The following is a 24,157-nucleotide window of genomic DNA, read 5'->3' as shown; positions in this document are numbered from 1 at the left end:
TCTGGATACTTAGCCATTTTTTAGTTATGTGCATTAAAAACATCATCTCCCACTAGCCTATAGCTTGTCTTCTCACATTCTTATGTCTTTGGTTATAAGGAAGTTTTAAATTTTAATGCAGTTGACCTTTTAATCCTTAATGGTTTATGGATTTTGTGTATTTAAAAAAATCCTTTCTTATACTTAGACTATAAATATATTCTATATTCCTTCTAACGCTTTAAAGGTTTTCTTCTATAATTAGGTCTTTAATCTAACTGGCAGTAACTTTTAGTTATGGTATGAGATAAAAATCTAATTTAATTTTATTTTTTCATATATATAACCAGTTCTCTGTTTTCCATCCTCCCACCCCCACAGTGATTTATAATGCCCCTGCTGTCATATGTTAAATATCTGGAAACACTATTTCGTTCCATCAGTCACTTAATCTATCCCTGTCCTAAGACTATGTTTGATATCTGGAGAGGTGAGTACTCCTACCATCTTAAGTCTTCTTCAAAACAGTCTCAGATATTCTTGGCCTTTGCTGTTCAATATGAATTTTAAAATAAAGTTATAAAAACTTGATATTTTTATTAAAACTGCACTAAATTTATAGATTAATTTGGGAAGAAATGACTTCTTTATGATATTGAGTTCTCTCCTCCAGAGAATATTTGCATTTATTTTTGGACCACATGGTAGTGTGAATTTAGGCCCCACACATGCAAGAAGGCTGGCTTGTGGTTAGAAATCCAGATTTTCTGACACCCCTCTACCCAATGCCACAGTTTAGATCAGTGATGGCGAACCTTTTGAGCTTGGTGTGTCAGCTAAACTCTGGTGCCGTGTCACATATAGAAATTTTTTGATATTTGCAACCATAGTAAAACAAAGACTTATATTTTGATATTTATTTTATATATTTAAATGCCATTTAACAAAGAAAAATCAACCAAAAAAATGAATTGCGTGTCACCTCTGACACGCGTGTCATAGGTTCACCATCACTGGTTTAGATGAACAATGTGATTTATTTCTAGATCACTAATTTTGCTAAAAGTATAACCCTTTCAAGTCCCACCCTTCTGCAGAGTTTTCTACTAGACTCTTCAGCTTCAACTGACAGAATTATTCTCCTGTCCTCTGTACTCCTCATAAATGTTAAAACAGAAGCTCAAGGTCACCAGCATTTTGCTAAAGCCTCCATGGTAAAAGACATCTTGAATACCTATTTACTTCCTCGTATTCCTGCTTCAACTTCATTTTTGGCCCTAGGATTCCTTTCTTTCTTATCAGCTCAACTGTACATTAAAAATATATATATTTAGCCCTAGCTGGTTTGGCTCAGTGGATAGAGTGTTGGCCTGCGGACTCAAGGGTCCCAGTTTCAATTCCAGTCAAGGGCATGTACCTTGGTTGCGGGCACATCCCCAGCAGGAGGTGTGCAGAAGGCGGCTGATCGATGTTTCTCTCTCACTGATGTTTCTAACTCTCTATCCCTCTCCCCTCCTCTCTGTAAAAAAAATCAATAAAATATATTTTATATATATATATATATATTTTTAAATATTTATTTATTTATTTATTTATTTATTTATTTATTTTGCTCTGGCCCAGTGGCTCAGTTGGTTGGAACATCATCCTGTACACCAAAAGGTTGCAGGTTAATTCCTGATCAGGGCACATATTAAGTTGTGGGTTCGATTCTTTTTTTTTTTTTTTTTTATTGCTTAAAGTATTACCAAGAGTATTACATATGTTTCCTTCCCACCCCCCTTGACATTCCCCTGGCCTCCCCTACCCCCCAGTGCCCCGTGTCCATTGGTCATGCCTATATGCATGCATACAAATCCTTCGGTTGTGGGTTCGATTCTTAGTCGGGTGAGTGTGGGAGACAACGGATCCATGCTTCTCCCTCACATTGATGTTTCTCTTTCTCTTTCTCTTCCCCTTCCTCTCTAAAAAATCAATTAAAAAAAATCCTCAAGTGAGAATTAGAGGATTAAATATATATATTTTAAATTTTAAAAAAAATATATTTTATTGATTTTTTTACAGAGAGGAAGGGAGAGGGATAGAGAGTTAGAAACATCGATGAGAGAGAAACATCGATCAGCTGCCTCTTACACACTCCCCACTGGGGATGTGCCTGCAACCAAGGTACATGCCCTTGACCAGAATCGAACTTGGGACCCTTGAGTCTGCAGGCCCATGCTCTATCCACTGAGCCAAATCGGTTAGGGCTATATTTAAATTTTTAAAAATACATTTATAATTGATTTTGGAGAGGAAAGGAGGAGAGATAGAAACATCAATGATGAGAGAGAATCATTGCTCGGCTGCCTACTGCACGCCCTCACCCACACTGGGGATTGAGCCTGCAACCCGCATGACCCTGACTTGGAATCGAACCATGACCTCCTGGTTCACAGGTTGGCACTCAACCACCGAGACATGCCAGCCAGACAATAGTAAAAATTTTACCCAGCGTTTCTAGTTTATCTTTTATAGCCTCATTTTTATCTGCTTAATTTACTAGTTTTAGATGCAACTATCTATATATATAAAAGCCTAAGTGACCATTCGACCAGTAGCTATGACACACACTGACCACCAGGGGCCAGATGCTCAATGCACAGGCATGGAAACATGGAACAGATTGATGAATCTCAGAGGGACGGGGGCAGGCGGGGAGAGATTAACCAAAGATCTTATATGCATACTAGAGGGCCGGTGCACAGATGAATACGTGCAGCAGGCCTCTGACATCTCCCGGGGGGTACCAGATTGTGAGAGGGCGCAGGCCAGGCCAAGGGATCCTAGTAATAAAATATCTCACTATGACTATCTATATATACTATATAAAAGCCTAAAGCAACCAGCTGACTGGCCAGTAGCTATGACGCGCACTGACCACCAGGAGGCAGATGCCCAATACAGCTTGGCAGCTGCAGTTCTTGGGTGATGCATCTAGAACCAGAGAGGAGGGAACCCAATTCCAGGGTGCGTCATCCGAGAACCACCCTCTCACAATCCGGAACCCCTCGGGAGATGTCAGAGAGCCGGTTTCGGCCCGATCCCTGCAGGCCAGGCCAAGGGACCCCACCGGTGCATGAATCTGTGCACCGGGCCTCTAACAGATTTAGAATTCCTTATCATTCCATTTTTGGTTTTTATACTTCAAGTTGCATACAAGTTCATGATTATATATATCTTCCTGATGGATTTTTCCTTTTCTTAATATGTACTGTTGCATTTTTTATTAAAGACTTTGGTATTCCATCTGTCCAATAATAACCTACATCAGTTTTCTTTTTCCATTTCTGGGCAGTCTTATTTTTGGTATCTCTATAGAGAATATATAAATGATTTTGTTTTTCATTCAAATTGGTAGGTCTCTGTGTCTTTTAATAAAGATCAATCCATTTATACCTACTGTGAACTATACATATATTTGGAACTATTTCTACTTCTTTTTTCTATTTATATTTCCTTTGCTTTATCATTATTTATTATTATTATTATTTTTTTTTCTCAGTGAATAGCATGTACCTTTATTTATAATGGCAGGGGACAAACATGAATAAAGCTTCAAATTGACGTGTTCACATTAATATCATTCCTTAAGGACTTGAGAACATAGAATTGGACAAAAATATTATTATTATTATCATCACTTTTTTAAGCTTTCTAGTTTCACCACAACCTATCTAGATGTGTATTTTTTTTTTCTTTAACCTACTTGACATTCTAGATTTTACTCTTGATGAAAGGACTCAGGTCCCTCTTGAATGCTAAGAATTCTTTGTCTCTGTGCCCCTCTGTCTTCAAAAATTAGTTCTCCACCAATCCCTGCATCTTCTTTCTTTGTAATTCTTATACATTTATTGGAGTCTTTCAATTAATCCTCTATATCTTTTAACTATTCTTTCATATTTGTATCTTTTTTCTGTGTTCTGTATGAAATTTTTAGTACTATTTTCCAACCCATTAATTCTATCACCAATGGTATAAAGGGTATATTTATCCCATCTACTGAGTTTTACATACCAACTACAAAGAATTCTAATTGGTTCATTTCCACATTAACCTGCTCTTGTTTCATTTATTCTGTTTCATAATTTTTGAGCTCCCTTAAAATAGAAAGTACCCCTTAACTTATTTCTTTGAGCATCCTAAAAATGATTTAAAGTTTCTTCTAATCAACGGAATACTATGCAGCCGTTAAAAATAATATCATCCCATGGATACTAATATGGAATGATTTCTAAATATGTTTTGAAGTGAAAAAGCCAAGGTACATAATAGTATGTATAGAATGCTACCATTTATATAAAAGTGTATGTGTGTGTGTATATGCTTATATATGGACAAACTATCTCAGAAAAGATAGCAATAAATTGGTAATAGTGGTTGCCTCTGGGGAGGGGAACTGGGTGGCTAGGGGACAGAGGTGGGAGATAGACTTACTTTTCACTGTTTACCCTTTTGTACCTTTGAATTTTGTACCACGTGCATGTATAACCTAGTCAAAAAAAATAAAAATAAATAAAATAATTTATTTTTAAAAATAAAGTCTTTGTTGGACTACTCCATAAATTAATTTCATCCAGAGAAAATGCCTGTGTTAGTCGCTGATTTTGGTATGGTATTAATATTAGATGTCTTCATGAGTTTTGCGATTTGGGTTGTAGGCACATTTTGAGTAGTAAAAGGTTGTTTTTTTGTTTTTTCTCTCTACCTATTTAATGGTTTTATAGTTGGCCCCACTTGGATTACTAGACCCCTAATCGACAACTAGACCTTATAATGATATTAAGGCCTGCAGTTTCATGATGATATTGGAGCTATCACATCTATTCAACCACTGACTCAGTAATGGCTTCATCACTTTCTGGTCATGAGTCTGTGTCTTTATCAACTAAAACTATAGCCCCGGTAGTTAATAGCTTTTTCCTTTTTTCAGCCTTTCACAAATGGGATATACATTACAACAAAACCCCTGGCTTCATGTAGTAGTTCTGGTTTCTGCCTCACATGAAGCACTTTTAGCACTTTTGATTCCTGACAGGAGCCAAACGACTGCATGTCAATGCCAGACAAACCCAGTGGGCTTATGGTTTAAACACTTGTAGCAATTTTGTGTCTGTGTTCAATTTCTGGCCCACAAAGATGTTTATTGTTTCACAGCCTGGGTATATCTTTTGTGCTACTTAATCTTTTGTTCTATGTGTTTGGAACATCAGTGTTACATTAAAACTCAGTAGGTCATCTTGACTAGAAATAATTTCAACAGTTCTTTTTTTTAAATTAAAAGTAATAATTTAAAAAATAATATAATCTCTACATAAAGTTTATAAAATTACTCATAATCCATACATTCTAACTCATCCACTGCTAGCATTTTAAAGTATTTCCTTCTAATCTTTTTTCTTCTGCATCATGTCACATTTGTACAGTTTACATCATGATTTTAATCTATATTATCCCAAGCACTTATCTATGTTGATATGTAGTCTTTGGGACCATCATTTTAATGACTGCATATTAATCCACCAAACTGTTATCTATTTCCCACATTACTGAGAATTTAAGAAGCTTCCAACAATGCTTTAAAGAAGTTCTCTGTGCATATGTGCTTTTTCTCTCAATACTTTGAATTTGGGGGCTGGTGGTGAGACAGGCTAAGTAACAGTACTGCCATAGCCTAAAGGCATTACAAGACTATTATAATACTGGCTGAGGTTCATAATGATGATCCTAATATACGAAGAGAAAAAGAAAATCATGTGGAAGTAAAAAATGCATTTCAGAAAGATTCTAATCCAAAATAGTTAATAAGTTTTGTAATTAAAGGAATCAGTTTCACAAGGGATAAGATTCACAATTCACAAATATGTATCTCTACCACTGCTATACAAAAGCATTATACATTTTCACGAACTTCCAAAACAGAGTATTTTGGGTCACAATAGTAAAGTTCACTTTTTCACTATAATACTAACCTGATATTATTTACACAGTCTTCATGGGCTTCAGAAAGTGTTTTTATGTGCTTTGATGATATAGGGTCAAAAAGCAGAACTTCAGTCTGTTCACAAGCAACCGTCAGCACTGATCTGAAAGCAAATGACACATTTCTTTTGTTTAGTTTTCTAGTATTCTCTGGTTATTAATACTTACTTATTTGTAATTATGCACACTATAAGTGAATAACTTCTTTTTGCCCATGTTAGTAGGAAATATTTAAAATATTGATGATATCCACTATTGACACTAGTAGGAAATGGTCCTTCATACATTGTAATGGAATACAAACTGGTAGTTTATGTTTGGGGAGTAACAGTATCTATCAAAGTTTTAAATGTGCATATCTTTTGACTCAGCAATTTTTTTCTGAGTATTTAATCTAGAGACATAATCATTCATAAATACAAAGTATATATGCTTCATTGCAAGGAGAAATTAAAAGAAACCTAAATGTATATGAAAGAAGGATGACTGATTTTTAAAAGAAAGGCATAGTTTTATATGGATATGATATGAAAGAACTCCAAAACATATTTTTAAATGAGAAAAGCTGGTTGCAGAAAAACATGTATAGATGAGGCAACTTAGAGGAAAAATCTTATACAAAATTATGTATTTATCAGTATTAAAAAGCACTGAAAAAATATATATCCTATTGGTTAGATATAGTCATCTTTTCCTTATTTTTTTTAATACTGTCTCTATTTTCAAAACCCTTCCCTATTACAAAGTTATATTTTCATAAACCTTTTACAAGCCCCATTTTGATTTCTGAAAATCCATTGTCTTTTATTGATTTTGGTTAAGTCTAGTTTTTTGTGGGCACTGCTCTTTCAGATTCAGATCTAGCAAATGAAATCCCAAGTCTTTGAAACTACAGGTCTTCCCAATTTATAGTTCCAATAACAAGTGGAATTTTGTACACTTAAGCTGAAAGTGCATAAGATAGAATATCAAATAGTCAAACTTTTGTATTCAGAAAAAGCTTTTTAGATAAAGTTGGAGAGGGAAAAACTCAAACTTTTCCCATATTTAGTAATCTGCATAAACACCATTTTTTGAGATAAGTGGACTTCAAATATTTACTATATCTGATGGATTTTTGTGCTAATTGATCTTCATGAGTAAGTATTCAAATTAACATCTATTAGATGATGTATAAACAGCCATTTCTTTTTGTTAGTCAGAAGAGTCATGGAATGGACTTTCCTCCTAGCATAAAAGTAAATGAATCAGCCCTGGCCGGTTTGGCTCAGTGGATAGAGCGTTGGCCTGTGGACCGGAGGGTTCAATTCTGGTCAGGGGCACATGCCTAGGTTGCAGGCTCCTCCCCACCCAGGGCCCTGGTTGGGGCTCATGCAGGAGGCAACCAATCAATGTGTTTCTCTCGCATCGATGTTTCTCTTTCCCTCTCTTCTACTCTCCCTAAAAATCAATGGAAAAAGTATCCTAAGGTGAGGATTAACAACAAAATAAATAAATGACTTCTTTAAAAAAAAAAAAAAAAAGTAAATGAATCAACGATTCTGAGAGTCTTAACCTTAAACATTGTAAATAAGAGATCTATAAAACATTATTTTGTTTTAATCCAATTATAATATATTTTTGTACATGGCATGAGTTGTAACCTTTAAAAAATATATATCATCCTTGGCTCAGTGGATACAGCGTTGGCCCGCAGACTGAAGGGTCCTGGGATCAATTCTGGTCAAGGGCACGTACTTTCGCTCAGTTGCAGGCATGTACTCCCACCCTGGTCCAGGCTTGTGTGGGAGGCAACCAATCTATGTGTCTCTCTCACATCGATGTTTCTCTCTTTCTGTCTCTCCCCGGCCCTTTCACTCTAAAAATCAATGGAAAAATATCCTGAGGTGAGGATTAACAAAACAAATGTGTATATACTTTGTCCCCATATCAAAGCCTACATTTTCCCATTGGTTTGAAATGCCATCATTAACATATCTAAGTTTTGTTTTTATACTCTACTAGAGGCCCAGTGCACAAAAATTTGTGCACTCGGGAGGAGGGGGGGGTCCCTTAGCCCGGCCTGCGCCCTCTCGCAGTCTGGGACCCCTCGGGAGATAACGACCTGCTGGCTTAGGCCTGCTCCCGGGTGGCAGAGGGCAGGCCCAATCCCTAGGTGCAGCCCCTGGTCGGGCTCAGAGCAGGGCTGATTGGGGAGTTGGGGCGCCGCCCCCTGTCATGCACAGAGCAGGGCGGATTGGGAGGTTGCGATGCCACCCTCAATCATGCTCAAGGTAGGGCCGATTGGGGGGTTGGGGCACCGCCCCGTCACACTCAAGGCAAGGTCGATGGGGAGGTTGCGGCGCCACCCCCTGTCATGCACAGAGCAGGGCCAATCAGGGGATTGGGACGCTGCCCCCTGTCATGCACACAGCAGGGCCGATCAGGGGGTTGGGGAGCTTCCCCCTGTCACGCACAGAGTAGGGCCCATCAGGGAGTTGGGGAGCTCCCCCCTGTCATGCACAGGGCAGGGCCCATCAGGGGGTTGGGGCGCCGCCCTCTATCACCCACAGAGCAGGGCCGATCAGGGGGTTGGGGCACCGCCACTGTCACACTCAGGGCAGGGCCAATGGGGAGGTTATGGCTCTACCCCATCACACACAGAGCAGGGCCCGTGGGGTGGGGGGGTGGGGGGGCTGCCCTCTATCACCCACAGAGCAGGGCTGATCAGGGGGTTGGGGCGCCGCCACTCTCACACTCAGGGCAGGGCCGATGGGGAGGTTATGGCTCTACCCCGTCACACACAGAGTAGGGCCCGTGGGGTGGGGGTGTTGGGGCACCGCACCCTGTCACACACAGAGCCACAGGGCGATCAGGGGGTTGGGGAGCTCCCCCCTATCAGGCACAGAGCAGGGCCGATCAGGGGGTTGGGGCGCTTTCCCCTGTCAGGAACAGAGCAGGGCCGATAGGGAGGTTGTGGCCCCGCCCCCTGTCACACACAGAGCCGCAGGGTGATCAGGGGGTTTGGGCGCTGTCCCCTGTCACGCTGATCCCGGTGCTGGGAGGCATATTACCCTTTTACTATATAGAATAGAGGCCTGGTGCATGGGTGGGTGCTGGCTGGTTTGCCCTGAAGGGTGTCCTGGATCAGGGTGGGGGTCCCCACTGGGGTGCCTAGCCAGCCTGGATGAGGGGATGATGGCTGTTTGCAGCTGGTCACACACCCTTCAGGATGGGGGTCCCCACTGGGGTGCCTGGCCAGTCTGGGTGAGGGGCTGAGGGCTGTTTTCAGGCTGGGACTGAAGCTCCCAACCGCTCCTTTTTTCTTTTTTATTCTGGGCCAGCTTTAGCTCTGAGGCTTGGCTCCAGCTCTGAGGCCACAGCTGCTGAAAGTAGGGATCTGGTTTGTTTAGGTTCTATAATTGAAACTTTGTATCAACTCCAGCTGTGAGATCCCGGCTCGCTGAAAGCTGGTTTCTGGGGTTTTGTTTAGCTTCTATATTTGTTACAATGTTCAAACTGCAGGCTCAGAGGCCGTCAAGGCAGGCGGGGAACGCTGGAGTCCTCCGTCACTGAAGCAAGCAAGCCACATGTTAGTTTCAAGCTGCCTGGCTGCCGGCTGCCATCTTGGCTGGCAGTTAATTTGCATATCTCGCTGATTAGCCAATGGGAAGGGTAGTGGTTGTACACCAATTACCATGTTTCTCTTTTATTAGATAGGATATTGTATTCTATGCAACATCAGCACACTATTTTAATTTCTAAAAGTATTTTTGATATATGGCAAGATAAGATACCCTCATTGCTTTATAAACATTTTTCAAGGGGCTAATATTATGCTTTCTCTTCCAAGTGAATTTTAGATATAGCATGTCAGGTCCTACTCAGACATCGTATTGGTATTTTTATTGGGATGCATTCACTTTAAAAATTAATTCAGTAAAAGTTATATCACACAGTATTGTATTATTCCATTAGTAATATGCATACTTTTCAACATATTCAAGATTTTCTTAGCAAGAATATCTTAGTAATTCTTGGACTTTGAATATCCTTATACATTTAGAATCAACTTAAGTTATGTACACATGCATACACACAAATCCAGATGGTTTTCATTGGATTATACCTCTATCAAAAAGTTTGCACAGAATTGACGTTTACAATATGTTGTCTTCCAATCTATGAACATGGTATATCTACCTTTACCATGGATATTCTCCATATGAGCTATGCCTGTCTTTTGTTACATTTACTCCTGGGTACTTGACATTTTTTTATGCTTTTTACAATGTTCTTTTTAAAATTGTGCTTTGTTGCTGGTGTACAAAAATGCAACTGATTATTAAAATATCAATATTGCTATTTTAATACTTTATCTGTAGGTATTTTAGTTTTTCTTTGTCAATAATATCATCTACAAACAATTGTTTTTTTCTTTTTATTACCTTTTTTCCCTCGTGGCACTGGCTAGGACTTTTAGTACAATGTTGAATAGAAATGTTAATATAGCAGCCACTCTTGTCTTGTTCCTTCCAATCTTCAAGAATATATTCCCCATTTCATCATTAAGTATTCTGTAGTTTTTTGTCATTGAATCTACCAAATTCCTATTATTTAGATTAAGGAAGTTCTCTTCTACAACAAATTTGCTAAGTTTCTTTTTCATTAAAATATGTTAAACTATATAAAACACTTTCCAACATTAATTGAAATTCTCTCGTTATATTTTTCCTTTAAGATGTTAATGTAGTGATTTACATTAATTTATTTTCTAATGTCAAATCAACTTTTCATTTCTACCATAGTGCTAGATTTATTTGGCTAAAATGGTGAGCTCACATCTCTGGCTTCCCTCCTTTTGCAGCTCTTGGCCCTGCAATTTCCTCATTGTCTCAATTTTCCAAAGCCTTCCAAATAAGATTTTTATATCTTACATTAAATATTTATATTTTTCTAGTCTTTAAAATTATTCTCAGAGGGTTGGTCCAAACCATCTACTTTGCTACTTCTGGAAAACTACAATCTCTACCTTTTGCTTCTGAAGTCATGCCCCCCCACACACACACACACATCTTTTATTCTTTTTTAAAAATATATATATATTTTTATTGAATTCAGAGAAGAAGGGAGAGGGAGAAATAGAAACATCAATGATGAGAGGGAATCATTGATTGGCTGCCTCTTGCACACCCCCTACTGGGGATTGAGCCTGCAACCTGGGCAAGTGCCCTTGACTGGACTCAAACCCAGGACCCTTCCATCCAAAGGCTGACGCTCTATCCACTGAGGCAAACCAGCTAGGGCTCATTCTTAATATTGTATATTTATTTGGGCAGTCTCTTGATCAATGAGTGTTTTTCAATTTTATCTTTTCAAAGACACATTTTTCTCTCAATTGGGTACTGCTATGGAATTTTAAAATTTCACTAATTCACCCTGGCTGGGTAGCTCAATTGGTTAGAGCGTCGTCCGATACGCCAAGGTTTCGGGTTCAATCCCTGGTCAGGACACACATAAGAATCAACCAATGAATGCATAAATAAGTGGAAAAAATAGATGTTTTTCACTTTCTCTCTCTCAAAAATAAAATCAAAATAAATTTTCACTAATTCTATTTTGTTACTGAATTTCCTTCCTTCTCCTTTCTTTAGATTTACTTTGCTATTATTTGCAGATAACTATTCTTTTTCTTGAGATGAATACTTAGCTCATTAATTTTCCCTGACGTACTATTTTACTTACATATAACCCTACAAGTTTTGAGACATGTGGTACTTCCATTATCATTTAGTTTTAATTTCCACTGTTATTTTTTCCTTTGGTCCATGAGTTATTTATAAATGTTTCTTAACTTGAAAACACAGGAGCTTTTTAATAGTTATTTTATTAATTTATAGCAATTACATTGTACTAGAAAAACTGTACTCTAAGATAATCTTTTGAAATATGTGGCCTTAAAAGTGGAAATTTTATGAATTTCCTTTATGTGTTTAAAAAAAAACCAAGCATGAAGTAATTGTAACATATAGTCAAGCATGATATTTTAAAAAGTTAAACATTTATTAGTAATATAAATTAACATATGAGTAAAATTAAAAATATTTTAATAATCCTATAGATTATAAAAATGCTTGCCAAGTGATATTAGTTGTAACTCAAATTATTCAACAAATTATTCTAGTAACTTCCAATCATTTATTAATATTTGGAAATTGTAGCCACAATCTTGTTTGATCCAGATGCCCTTGTCTGAACCATGGACATAGAAAATTGCATAAAGCCCCTCCAAGAATTTCCCCATTAAATAGGTAGTCATTACGTAACTTGTAGTCTTGATAAGTAAAAAAAAAAAAAAAAAATCACTATTAACGTTAACAGAATTGTACATCCTTTTTAACTTTTGCTGAAGTAATAGTGTATTAATTTTTTAGTCCTTATAATGCTTGCTGTTAATTTTCTATATTCAATATGTATTCATATTAAAAACTAAGTGGCAAAAGTAATTTATTGAGATATCATATTTAAGTGTATCAAATCTAATCCCTCAGCTCAGATGACAGGTAATATATGGCAGTTATGAGTAGGAGTCAGGGTAGAAATCCTTTGTATATGATTATCTTTTTGCTTCTCAGTTCCCTCAACTAAATGTTTCTGGTACAGAGAAGAGTTATGTTGGCAGTCATTTTCATTAGTAAAATGAGTGTTATTAATACCCATGGCGGGCTGGCATTCAGTGAGTTTTGGCAAATTTATCTCACTAAATAATGGTGAAATTCAATAGGAATGCTAAAATTAGGGATCTGCATCCCAGGAGTCATTTACCCATAAGCCATTCCCTTAGGTCTCATTCCTGTTATAGATTTTATCCTGCCATAGAAGTACACACTATGCCAAGAGTTAATATGCTTGGATAGTACCTGAAGTGGTATTATTACTCTCATTTGACTGCTCTCTTCATTTCTCCCCAGAGGATGCAGTTCACAAAAGACCATATGAAAATGGGAAAGTGCTCGATAAAGGCAGGCAGCCCCACACTAAGAGAAGCCAAATAGTCACTGGACACTTGCCTATAGATTTGTTTTGTGTGGAGGGGTGAGGAGCAATTAGAATGAATGCTAATTGTATATTTGGGCATTCTCTTGATCAATGAGTGTTTGCTGTGAGACGTTTGCTGGTAGCTTACTGTGCCAGTTCTGAACTCTTTAGTTACTATACATAAAGGATTATTCTGGGAGGTTCCGTGGAAAGTGCTGAAACATTAGGAGGGCACTCAATGGGCTTGGAGCAGTAACTATTCAACTACTATGGTCATCTATCACTATTTTAACTGGTGCAGCTGAACCAATGTGTACTGGTCTGAATGCACCATTCTACATATGCCCTTTAGAGCAATATTTTAACTAGTGTTGTCTGTATCTTCTGTATCCTTCTTATGTTTGTATTTGTCTGACTAACTGAGGTATACTGTGATATGTGTGAAAATCTTTCCCCAGTTAGTTTGTTTTCTCCTTGAAGTTAACAATTTTTAATGTCTATATTTTAGATCTAAAAGAATAATTCAAGTTCAGAACTTCTTTATCTTCCAGGTGAACTGAGTTTTAATATGAAGTGATCTTATATTTCTAGAATTTTTTCCCCTTAAAGCCTATTTTGTATGACATTAATATAGACCACCAACTTTCTTTGCTTCAAATGTGTTTGAATAATCTTTCTCTATTTTTATGAACATTTAGTACTTCTATATTTATTATAATTAGTAATATATAGGTTTATTTTTAGTCATTCTTTGTGCTTTTTATTTATTACAACTTTTCTATTTTTTCTTTCCCTTTCTTACCTTCTTTTGGAAATTTTTTATTCCATATTTTTCTTCTACTAGTCTAGAAATAATATATTCTTTCTTCTCTTTTTGGTGGTTATCTTGCAAATATGAATGTGCATATTAAATGGATTAAAGCCTAAAGTTAATATATCATAATTCTCTTAAAAAAACATAAGGAATTTAAAACATCCTTCATAATTTATATGCTACTGCTGTCTTCTATTTTCGTTCCATCTTTGTTAATCTCAAAAGACAAAATTAGTTTGCATACATATTTCCCATTTTCTTTGTTCTTCATTCCTTCTACCATCTCAGACCTTCCATTTGAAAACATTTTCTTCTCTCTGAACTTAGAATTCCATTATTGAAGGTGTGGTGGCAAACTCACTCAACTTTGCTTGTGTAAACAGGTATTTATTTCATCTTTGTTCTTGCCAAGAACAAAGAACCTATCTTTGCTGGATAAAGGCATGTAAATTGGCAGGTTTCTTTTCCAGCATACTAAAAATAATCACCATTGTCCTCTGATTTACACTATTATTCTTCCTTTTGTAAAAAATATTATTTTTATTTTATTGATTTCAAAAAGGGAGAGATAGAAACATCAATGATGAGAGAGAATCACTGATTGGCTCCCTCTTATATGCACCTTACTGGGGATAAAGCCCACAATCCAGGTATGTGCCAGAACCAGGAATTGAACCATGATCTCCTGGTTCAGAGATGAACACTCAACCACTGAGCCATGTGGGCCAGACTACATGATTATTCTTGACTAACTGCCTTCATAGCTACTTCTTTGAAGGTCTTTTGATCTCTAGCTTTTAAGATTTTATATTTGTTGTCATGAGGTTTCACTATATGTCTAGGGAGGAGTGAAGGGCTTCTTAAATCATGGCTTAGTGCTTTTTTTTCAATTCTGGAAAGTTCTCAGCTATTATCTCTTCAAATAGGTTTTTGCCTCATTATCTATTTCATTTTCTTCAAATATATGGTATGCCTTTTCTTTCCATTCATCAAGTTACTAAACCTTCTTAGTATTTTCAATCTCCGTGTCTCTCATTTACATTCTGGGTAATTTCTTCACTTCTATTTTCCAATACACTGATTCTCTCTTCAGCAGTGCCTACTTTATTCTCATAGAGCAGTGATGGCGAACTTATGACACGCGTGTCAGAGGTGACACACAAACTCATTTTTTTGGTTGATTTTTCTTTGTTAAATGGCATTTAAGTATATAAAATAAATATCAAAAATATAAATCTTTGTTTTACTATGGTTGCAAATATGTGACATGGCACCAGAGTTAAGTTAGGATTTTTCAAAATGCCGACATGCCGAGCTCAAAAGGTTCACCATCACTGTCATAGAGGAATTGCTTGAGAAAGTCCCACATAATATTACCTGTCTAATCTATTAACATTACCAATTTTCTTTTTCAAAATATCATCTTAGGAGGTAACACACTTATTTTGACAATATGGCTATTGTTTAAAATTTTGGACTTCTATAGAGATTATCTCCTAATCCATGTATCTTTCATTTATTTTTGGTGTCACATTTTTTCTAATCCAGTCCCTATTAAATTTATAATTGTAATTCTTACCTTCAGTGTCACCTTTCCTTTTCTGTACTGAGAAGTCTTTGTGATAGTAGTATGGTACCCAGTAAGCTGATTCAATTCATACACAACTGAAGGATATGAGAAATTTTTATCTCATTTAACACAGCTATGTCACCTTTTTTCTAAAAATTACTTAAGTCCTATAAAATCTGGGATGTTAGTAGATGTAGTAAAAGACTAAAAACTTAAAGCAGCCCTGACTGGTTTGGCTCAGTGGATAGAGCGTCAGCCTGCGGACTGAAGGGTCCGGGTTCGATTCCGGTCAAGGGCATGTACCTTGGTTGTGGGCACATCCCCAGTAGGAGAGTGCAGGAGGCAGCTGATCGATGTCTCTCTCTCATTGATGTTTCTAACTCTCTATCCCTCTCCCTTCCTCTCTGTAAAAAATCAATAAAATATATTTAAAAAAAAAACTTAAAGCACAACTATTTTCACTTATCACTTTGACACAGATGAAAAAGAATACCAATATGCAATGTGGGCAAGGGTATGGGGAGGCAGGCACTTTCATATGTGTCTGACAGAATTGAGAATTGGTACAATATTCACAGGGAACAATTTAATAATAGGCATCCAAAATCTTCACAACCTTTCATTCATTTCAGGGATTTATAATGACATAAATCTAAAATATTTGTTTACAGAGGTTTTATTGAAACTAATGAAAAAATTTAATGTTTTAGAAATAGATTTAACAAAGGTAATTCACAGTATATTGTATGAAAATAAAAGCAAGCTACAAAACAGCATGATCCCATGTTTATATTAAAATAAACATATACAAAGAAAAAATTTCGAAGCAGAAGCCCTGTAAGTTGCTTGGTGTAAAAAAAAAAAAAAAAAAAATTCCTTGGATAGCCAATTAATCTCTGGGATCATAAATTTTGTTTAGCTTCTTTTTGTTCATTTATTGCCTAGGTTTTCTACAATAAGTATATATCAACTGGATAATTAAAGATTACTGAATTATTTTGTTTTCTGTATCAGAGTATCTGACCACCTTTTACATAAATATATCTATGGGAAAATAAGTCCAGATTCAAACAGGAACTATCAGTAATCTATGCCTCATGGTAGTATCACTGGCAATGGAATTTTTTCTTCATAACTCATTCTGCCCCTCTCACTCGCCACTTGCAATGAGTAGAAATGGCCATTTATGAAGGCCTGACAGAATAGGTAGGCGGTAGGGAGGAGAGGAGCTGGGATATGGAGAAAAGTGGAACTAAATGTTTATGAGGAATAGACTCGTGTTGTTTTTGGAAGCAGCCTTTGGAAGAATAGGGAAGGAGAGGGGAGAGGGGTCCCGTGAATGAACTTCAGTGCACCCTGTATTCCGGCACACCTCACTGCTACCGGTCCCACCTGCTATCGGGAGACCAGCACCCAGTGTAACCGGGAAGAAGCATTTGCATCAGTGCAGTGGCGCAGGGTTTACCCGCTCATTCTGACTCCAGGTTCTGTTGCTCTGCTTCTTCCTTATAGTATTTTAGGTCTTTCTTTAGCAAAATGTTCTTGTTTTGTAAACCAATTCCCCTTTAGCTTCTCTGACAGATACGCTGCCCCTCCAGCAAGTCCTCTGACACACCAGATGCTCCTCCTGAAATATCCGCTCTGCAGGAGGCCGCCATTGTCTTCACTAGCAGAGAACTGCGAACGAGGATCCCAGAATGCTGGTGATCCTTGAACCCACGGCAGGGCCTGAGTTATGCACCAACTGTCTAGTCCTGACAATGGGAGCTCAAGCTATTTCCTGACCAAATAGTCTCAGAGTAAATCCTTCTAATATTTACTGACCTTGACGTAGCCTGTCTATTACTGCAATTACCTGCCTAAGGGTTTTAGGCTTAACCAAAGCGAATAAAAGGCTGGCGACGCCTGGGCACCAGTGGAAGTCCTTCCCCTTGAGTTGGACTTGCCCGCCTGGCCCCCCAGTATTTCCAAATTATCTCTTGTCTCTTCTCTTTCATTTGTGTGCGGCTCCTCTTCCAGATCCTGAACCCTGAACCGCGCGGGGTGTGGGGGGAACAAACATACACACCGCTCCCCGACCCTACCTGGACTAACTCACTTCCTGTCATTCCCCTGCTCTTGGCTGGGTGTCATTCCCTCGGGAAAGCTTCAGACGCGCTCCCCTTCGATGGGCAAATACGCCTGATGAGCCGTTTCGTGTGGCTAATAGTTCGGCGAACCAGGTGGTCCCCAGCTCAATGCCAGCGGTGCCATTCGCGGCTTTTGCGGGTCGCTGCAGCCTCTGCGTCCGGTCAACAACGACGTGCTGGACGAGGGAACGAGCTAATAACCACGCGAATGACTAGGAACCAAGGGGCCTCGACTGGGTGCCATCTGAACTGCCACCTCCTGGTAGGACGGTGTGCACATCTTTTCACTGACGGCTGTGAAACTTGTGCGCGGGCTCACAAAACCAAGCGTGACAAAGGCATAGTTTGAAAACCGGCCCACCGTAAATGCGGGCCACGCACGGCACAGTTCCTCCGCCATGAGGAGGCTGGGCCCCCGGGGAAGCGGGCAGTCCAGCCTGGGGGCTTCGCAACGTCCGGCCTCAGAGGCCACCGCCGGGCAGTGCCCTGGCATCTCCCTGGGCAGAGGACCGCACACCTGTCCCCGCGGGGCCCGGCCGGCACGGGCACCTGCCACCTTCCCACCCGCGACACCGGCTTCGGGGAGGAAAGCGCAGGCCGAGGCGGGCAGGAGAGAACGGGCACGAACCCCGTGCGTTTACCGAGCACCTACGGCGCGACCAGCCACCTCGCTCCGGGCCGGCGGCCAGGCCTGCCGGCGTGGCTCCGGGCTTCTCCGACCCGAGCCCGGGCTTCCTGCGGGGCAGCCGAGGCGCCCCGGCGGCCACCTCCCAGGGCCCGCCACGGGGCACTTCACAAAGAGCCGGGGCGAGGAGGCCACGGCCCCCAACGGGCTTGCCCCGGCCCGGGCTGCGCGAGCGAGCGAACCCGGGGCCTCCGTCCACGGGCAGCCGAGCCGGGCCGGGCGAAGGCGGTCCCCGCCCGCCCAGGGGCCGCGCTTACCCGTCGGGCGAGTACTCGAGGTTGAAGACGGCCCCGTGGGTGCGAGTGCTGAGGTACACCGAGTCGGCCGGGTGGATGGAGCCGTAGAGGTTTGTCATGGTGCGGAAGTTGTCCCGCGCCGGGTCCACGAACAGCCCGCGGCCCAGGCAGCGCTCCCGCAGCCACCCGAACAGCCGGGCCCCCGGGCCGCCCAGGCCGCCGGCCCCGCAGTCCGGCCCAGCTCGCCGGCGCGGCGGGGAGGGCTGAGGCGCCTTTCCTGGGGCGGGAGCCGCGGGGGCCTTCGGGGCTCCCGCGGCGCGCGCGGCCGGGGACGGCGAGGGGCTGCCGGGGCAGCGAGGGCTCCTGGAGGGCGACAGGGGAGGGGCTGCGTCAGCCCCTGGCGGCGGCGGCCAGAGCGGGGCAGCGAGCAGCACGACGGCTGTCGCCTGCTCCCCGAGGGGGGCTGGCTCCTCCGTCCCGGCTCCGGCCATACGGTCCCCTCCGGGGCTGCCGGGCCCACAGGGAAACATGACTAACGCCCCCGCCCCCGGCTCCGGGCCGCTGCCCCACCGGCCTACTGCTCAGCGCTCCCGCTCCCGCCGCCACTTCCGGCGCGCGCAGGCCTAACCCCGCCGGCTGTGGAACCCGCGCCGCCTCGCGGCCATCGTTCGCCGGGGACCGCGATAGCGGGAACACCGACCGGCCGCGGCAGGTAGGGAGCGGCTAGAAGTTTGGGGTCGGTGGGTCAGTGAGCTTCTTGCCACTGCGGGCGTCGGGCAGGCTGCAGTTGTCAGGGACTGTGGTCCTGACTCGTCCGAGAGGCTGCGCACGATTATGCATGTTATTCCCCCGTGACACTGAGGCCGGCGAGGGGAAGAAATCACCATGGCGTGGTGAAGGTTACACACTGCCGACTCCGCCTGGGAAGTAAGGACTCGGGCAACGTCTGCACCAAAAAGCCCCGGGCTGTGCAAGAAAACCAGGCATGTTGGTGTCCGGAATACCTGCCCGCTTCCCCGCCACTGCACAGGCCAAATCCTTCCTCTGCAGGAAGAAGGCGCCTGTGCATCCTGCCGGGAGTTAGGGGGAAGCTGCCTTACCAGCAATACAGCCCAGGTCCAGCCTGTTTACCGCTGCCATGGAGGGCATGGCAGACGCACTCCCCTGCTCCTCTGCTGTTGGAGATACATGCATAGAACTCTGCAGAGAGGGTTAACAGGAGCTGGGTGTGTCTGGGGAAGGGAAGCAGAGTCTTCAATAAAGGAAAAGCTTGAGGTACAAGGAAGGGTACACACAGGAGCTGACAACTCTTCTAGGCCTTGATCAAGAGATGTGCTGTGGGAAGCTCACATTTGGCGACTGCAGGAAAATCTGAAGGATCTTTGTTGAAAGATCTATCCTGTGAGAACAGATCTGAAGGCTCTCTGGAGGACAGGAATGAAATTCATAGAGAGGGCTGAACATTCGGCAGGTGCTCCCACCGTAAACTTAGTAGTGATTTAGCTCACCTCGCTATGAGTTGGTTGAAAAAAAAGGGCTAGAGTCTCAGGAGCAAGGGTCCTGAGTTCAGAGAAGATCAAGGCAGCCATTCCTCTGGAGCTATCCTCCATCTTGTCCCCGCAGGGCAGCAGGGGTAGAAGTCTGTCTTATGGTTAATAATGTCCCTTAATACCCACAGCATCTGGCTGCAACAGATACTTAATAGAGGGCCTCTGCTTCACCCACAAGTTATGGCCAATGGCTAAAATTTTATGGTCTACAGAACTTTGACCATAATATATTCACCAATGTTAACTTTTAGAATAAGTAAAATAACACTCAATTTTAAAGGTCACATATTTCAAGGTATTTAAGTTACAGTTTCAACAGAAAGACCCAAGCTCTGTGAGTGTTTGCACTGGCTCAATACAATCAAATTTCACAGCTCAGGAAATTAAAAATTAACACTCTGAATAAGAACTGTTCACTGGCCCTGACTGGTTTGGCTCAGTGGATAGAGCATCGGCCTGCGGACTGAGGGGTCCCGGGTTCGATTCCAGTCAAGGGCATGTACCTTGGTTGTGGGCACATCCCCAGTGGGGGGGTGCAGGAGGCAGCTGATTGAGGTTTCTCTCTCTTTGATGTTTCTCATTCTCTATCCCTCTTCCTTCCACTCTGTAAAAAAAAATCAATAAAATATATTTAAAAAAAAAAAAAAAAAAAGCCGAAACCGGTTTGGCTCAGTGGATAGAGCGTCGGCCTGCGGACTGAAAGGTCCCAGGTTCGACTCCGGTCAAGGGCATGTACCTGGGTTGCGGGCATATCCCCAGTAGGAGATGTGCAGGAGGCAGCTGATCGATGTTTCTCTCTCATCGATGTTTCTAACTATCTCTCTCCCTTCTTCTCTGTAAAAAATCAATAAAATATATTTAAAAAAAAAAAAAAAAGAACTGTTCACTGACCATTTAGAGCAGTAGTTCTCAATCTGTGGGTCGCGACCCCTTTGGCAGTCGAATGACCCTTTCACAGGGGTCGCCTAAAACCATCCTGCATATCAGATATTTCCATTACGATTCATAACAGTAGCGACATTACAGTTATGAAGTAGCAACGAAAATAATTTTATGGTTGGGTCACAACATGAAGAACTGTATTTAAAGGGCCAAAAGGTTGAGAACCACTGATTTAGAGAATCTAGAGGAGCTAAATGGGAACAAAAACATTTTGTAGGTTTATATGTATCTCTAGTAGCTGGATATTGAGAATGAGTCTTGAAAAGTTAAGGTAGCCACATACTTAAGGCAGCAGTGGTTGTAACATACAAAACAAGTTGTTCAGTAATGCCAGAGTTTTCTTACCATATATATCTAGTTAGAATGTGGTGCTCACTTATTCTAAATAATTTTTACTAAAACCTATAATAAGAATAAGTTACGTAAAGATTAAAATAAGTGATCATGATTTTACAACCCACCAGTAAAAAACAAACCAATAAACACTGGAGATTAACTAATTGAGAAAGCACTAAAGGACAGAAAAACTTTTAACTGTGTCTGTTTCTATTTACCCACTGCCTTTGCAAGTCTTTAAATACATTTAAACAAAGAATTGATTTCAAATCATAGTCTATATAGATAAACTTCTATGTAACCCTATTTTTTAAAATATATTTTTATTGATTTAAGAGAGGAAGGGAGAGGGAGAGAGAGAGAGAGATAGAAACATCAAAGATGAGAGAGAATCATTGATCAGCTACCTCCTGCATACCCCATACTGGGGATCAAGCCTGCAACTCAGGCATGTGCCCTGACCAGGAATCGAACCGTGATCTCTTGGTTCATTGGTTGACGCTCAACCACTGAGCCACACTGGCTGGGCTATGTAACACTATTTTTGAAAGCAAAAAAAATTTCAACCTAAGTTCCTGAAATTCACAGATATTAGTTCATGAGAAATGCCTAAAACATCCTCTGCACTCCTTTGCTCCTGATGCTCTTTTAGAGCACAAATAAGTAAGCACTTGGTGAAGGTTTCCCATAGGCCCAGGTATCCCATGTCCTGGATACACCCAGCACTTAGAATCTATGTCATCAAGCAAGCAGGAAGCAAATTTATTTACTTCCTTCCCTATCCAATAACTGGATGTGTTTAAAAAACTACTTCCCAACTGATGTCTTCTCATGCAATATGCCTTTTTGACTCAGGCTTTTATTTTTGGGAGCAGCAGATTCACTCCTGATGTCTTTGACATCATTGCTTCTGTCCATCACATAGAATTCTTTGTTAGGAACCAGACTGACAAAATGAGCAAGGCGATTGGACATGACATAAGAAGCTGAAATGATAGCCATATCCCAGGCATCTTCTGGATTAAAGCCATGCACCTCGAGCTTTTTGAAATGGTCATATATTATATCATTAGCTTGGGAAGTAGCAAGTGCAAACTCCATTGCCTTTTCCCAAGCAGGGAGGTCAGACTTTTTCCAGTTCACATAGACCTGCAAGGAAGCACACAGTCAGAAGCAGAATCCCTGTTCATCACAATAAGGCAGTAAAACACAGGCCTAAAGAAACAGGCATTCATGAAAAAATCCAAGGTTAGAGTAAAGGGGCAAAAGGCACGGCAAAATAAACCCTCCAAATGGGTATCTCGATCAAGTCCAATGAAATGTGAACCTGGAACTCTGGCTTAGTACCATCTCAACCAAAAATCTTCTTGCCCTAGCTGGTTTGGCTCAACGGATAGAGCACTGGCCTGCGGACTGAAGGGTCCCAAGTTCGGTTCCAGTCAAGGGCACATGCCTGGGTTGTGGGCTTGATCCCTAGTAGGGGGCATGCAGGAGGCAACCAATCAATGATTCTCTCTCATCATTGATGTTTCTATCTCTCTCTCCCTCTCCCTTCCTCTCTGAAATCAATAAAAAAAATTTATATTAAAAAAAATCTTCTTTACTCACTCTAAACACAAGCACCTCTTTCTCCCCTAAACACCTGCTGGGGTCCAATCCCAACAGGTCCAGGGGTCCCCAAAGGTGTGGACGGAGTCGGCGAAGAGGGAATGACACAGAGACAGCGTTCAGTTGATCAGCAGCCTAGCTAGGATCTCTAGCCAGGATCTCCAGCCAAGTTCTGGTCTGGATCTCCAGAGAGGTTCTGCTCTGGATCTCCAGCCAGGTTCTGTGTCCATGTTGTCTTGCTAGGTTCTCCAGCCAGGTTCTCCAGGTTCTCCAGCCAGGTTCTGTAGCCAAGTTCCCTCACTAGGTTCTCCAGCCAGGTTCTGTCCAGGTTCTCCAGCCAGGTTCAGTCACCAGGTTCTAGTCAGGTTCTCTTGCCAATTTCTGTAGTCAGGTTCAGTCCAGGATCTTTTGCCATGTTCTCTCGCTAGGTTCTGTCTCTAGGTTCTGAGGCCAGTTTCGTCCAGGATCTTTTGCCATGTTCTCTCCAGCGAAGTTCTTCTGTCTCTAGAGAACGTTCTGTGTAGGTTCTGTGCCAATTTCTGTCTCTCTCCTGTCTCTTGCTGTCTTGTTACATCTGTATTTATACCAGTTGATTCAATCCTATCAATCTCTATTTCAAAGGTTAGGGCGTTTCTTATCTCCATTCCAGGGAGTAAAGATTATGTAGCTTAAGCATGATTGTTCATAGTTAAAGTGATTAATTACCCGCCTGGCACTTAGTTAAGAGGTTTTATTCCCTCCCTAACTTCAGGGGAAAATCCCTACCTGGGGAAACAACCTTTCTCAGAGACCTTGGTTAAAACACATAGTGCCAAGAAGGTGAGCAAACGTATTAAGAACAGTATGCCATATATGCCAGGTCCCTTGAAACAGCAAGCATGGACCGGCTCCCGGCAAACACCTATGTCATAAAAAATACTAGAACCAAGACCCAGAGGCTCTTAGTACATAAGGACCCCAATCCCAAGTCTTTTATTATTAGGAAAGTGAAATTCAGATAATTATCCCTTTATTTCCCTAGGAAGTAGTATTTTGATTTCACCCTCTTTTTATTGGCAAAGGAACTGAAGCTCAGACAGGTGAAGTAACTTCCCCCAAAGTCACACAGCCAGAGAGTGGCAGAGCTGGGACCTGAATCCAAGTGTATTGGATTCCAAAGACTATACTAATAATCATTACCCTTGCAAAATACTGGAAATCACCAAATACCAAAACATAGAATAGTTCAGGAAGCCATCATACATACTACGGTCACTAGGGAGGCAGTGCC

At 41.4% G+C, this 24,157-nt stretch overlaps 1 protein-coding gene across 1 annotated transcript in view; it reads right to left on the bottom strand.

The window, feature by feature from the left end:
• The window catches only part of DCAF10 (DDB1 and CUL4 associated factor 10), a gene marked incomplete at its 5' end in the record, with an annotated part of 46,417 nt that extends 27,436 nt beyond the window's left edge, over positions 1–18,981 (bottom strand). Inside the window, 2 exons of the mRNA XM_081103333.1 lie at positions 5,991–6,104; positions 18,473–18,981. Of these exons, the coding sequence (XP_080959459.1) occupies positions 5,991–6,104; positions 18,473–18,981 (623 nt within the window). The remainder of the gene's footprint in view (positions 1–5,990; positions 6,105–18,472) is intronic.
• Positions 18,982–24,157: the final 5,176 nt, after the last annotated feature.

The sequence above is a fragment of the Myotis nattereri genome (genome assembly GCF_964212035.1).
Source record: "Myotis nattereri genome assembly, chromosome: 12".
NCBI lineage: Eukaryota > Metazoa > Chordata > Mammalia > Chiroptera > Vespertilionidae > Myotis > Myotis nattereri.
The sequence above is the reverse complement of the archived record's forward strand: the minus strand, read 5'-3'. Positions and strand labels throughout refer to the sequence as shown.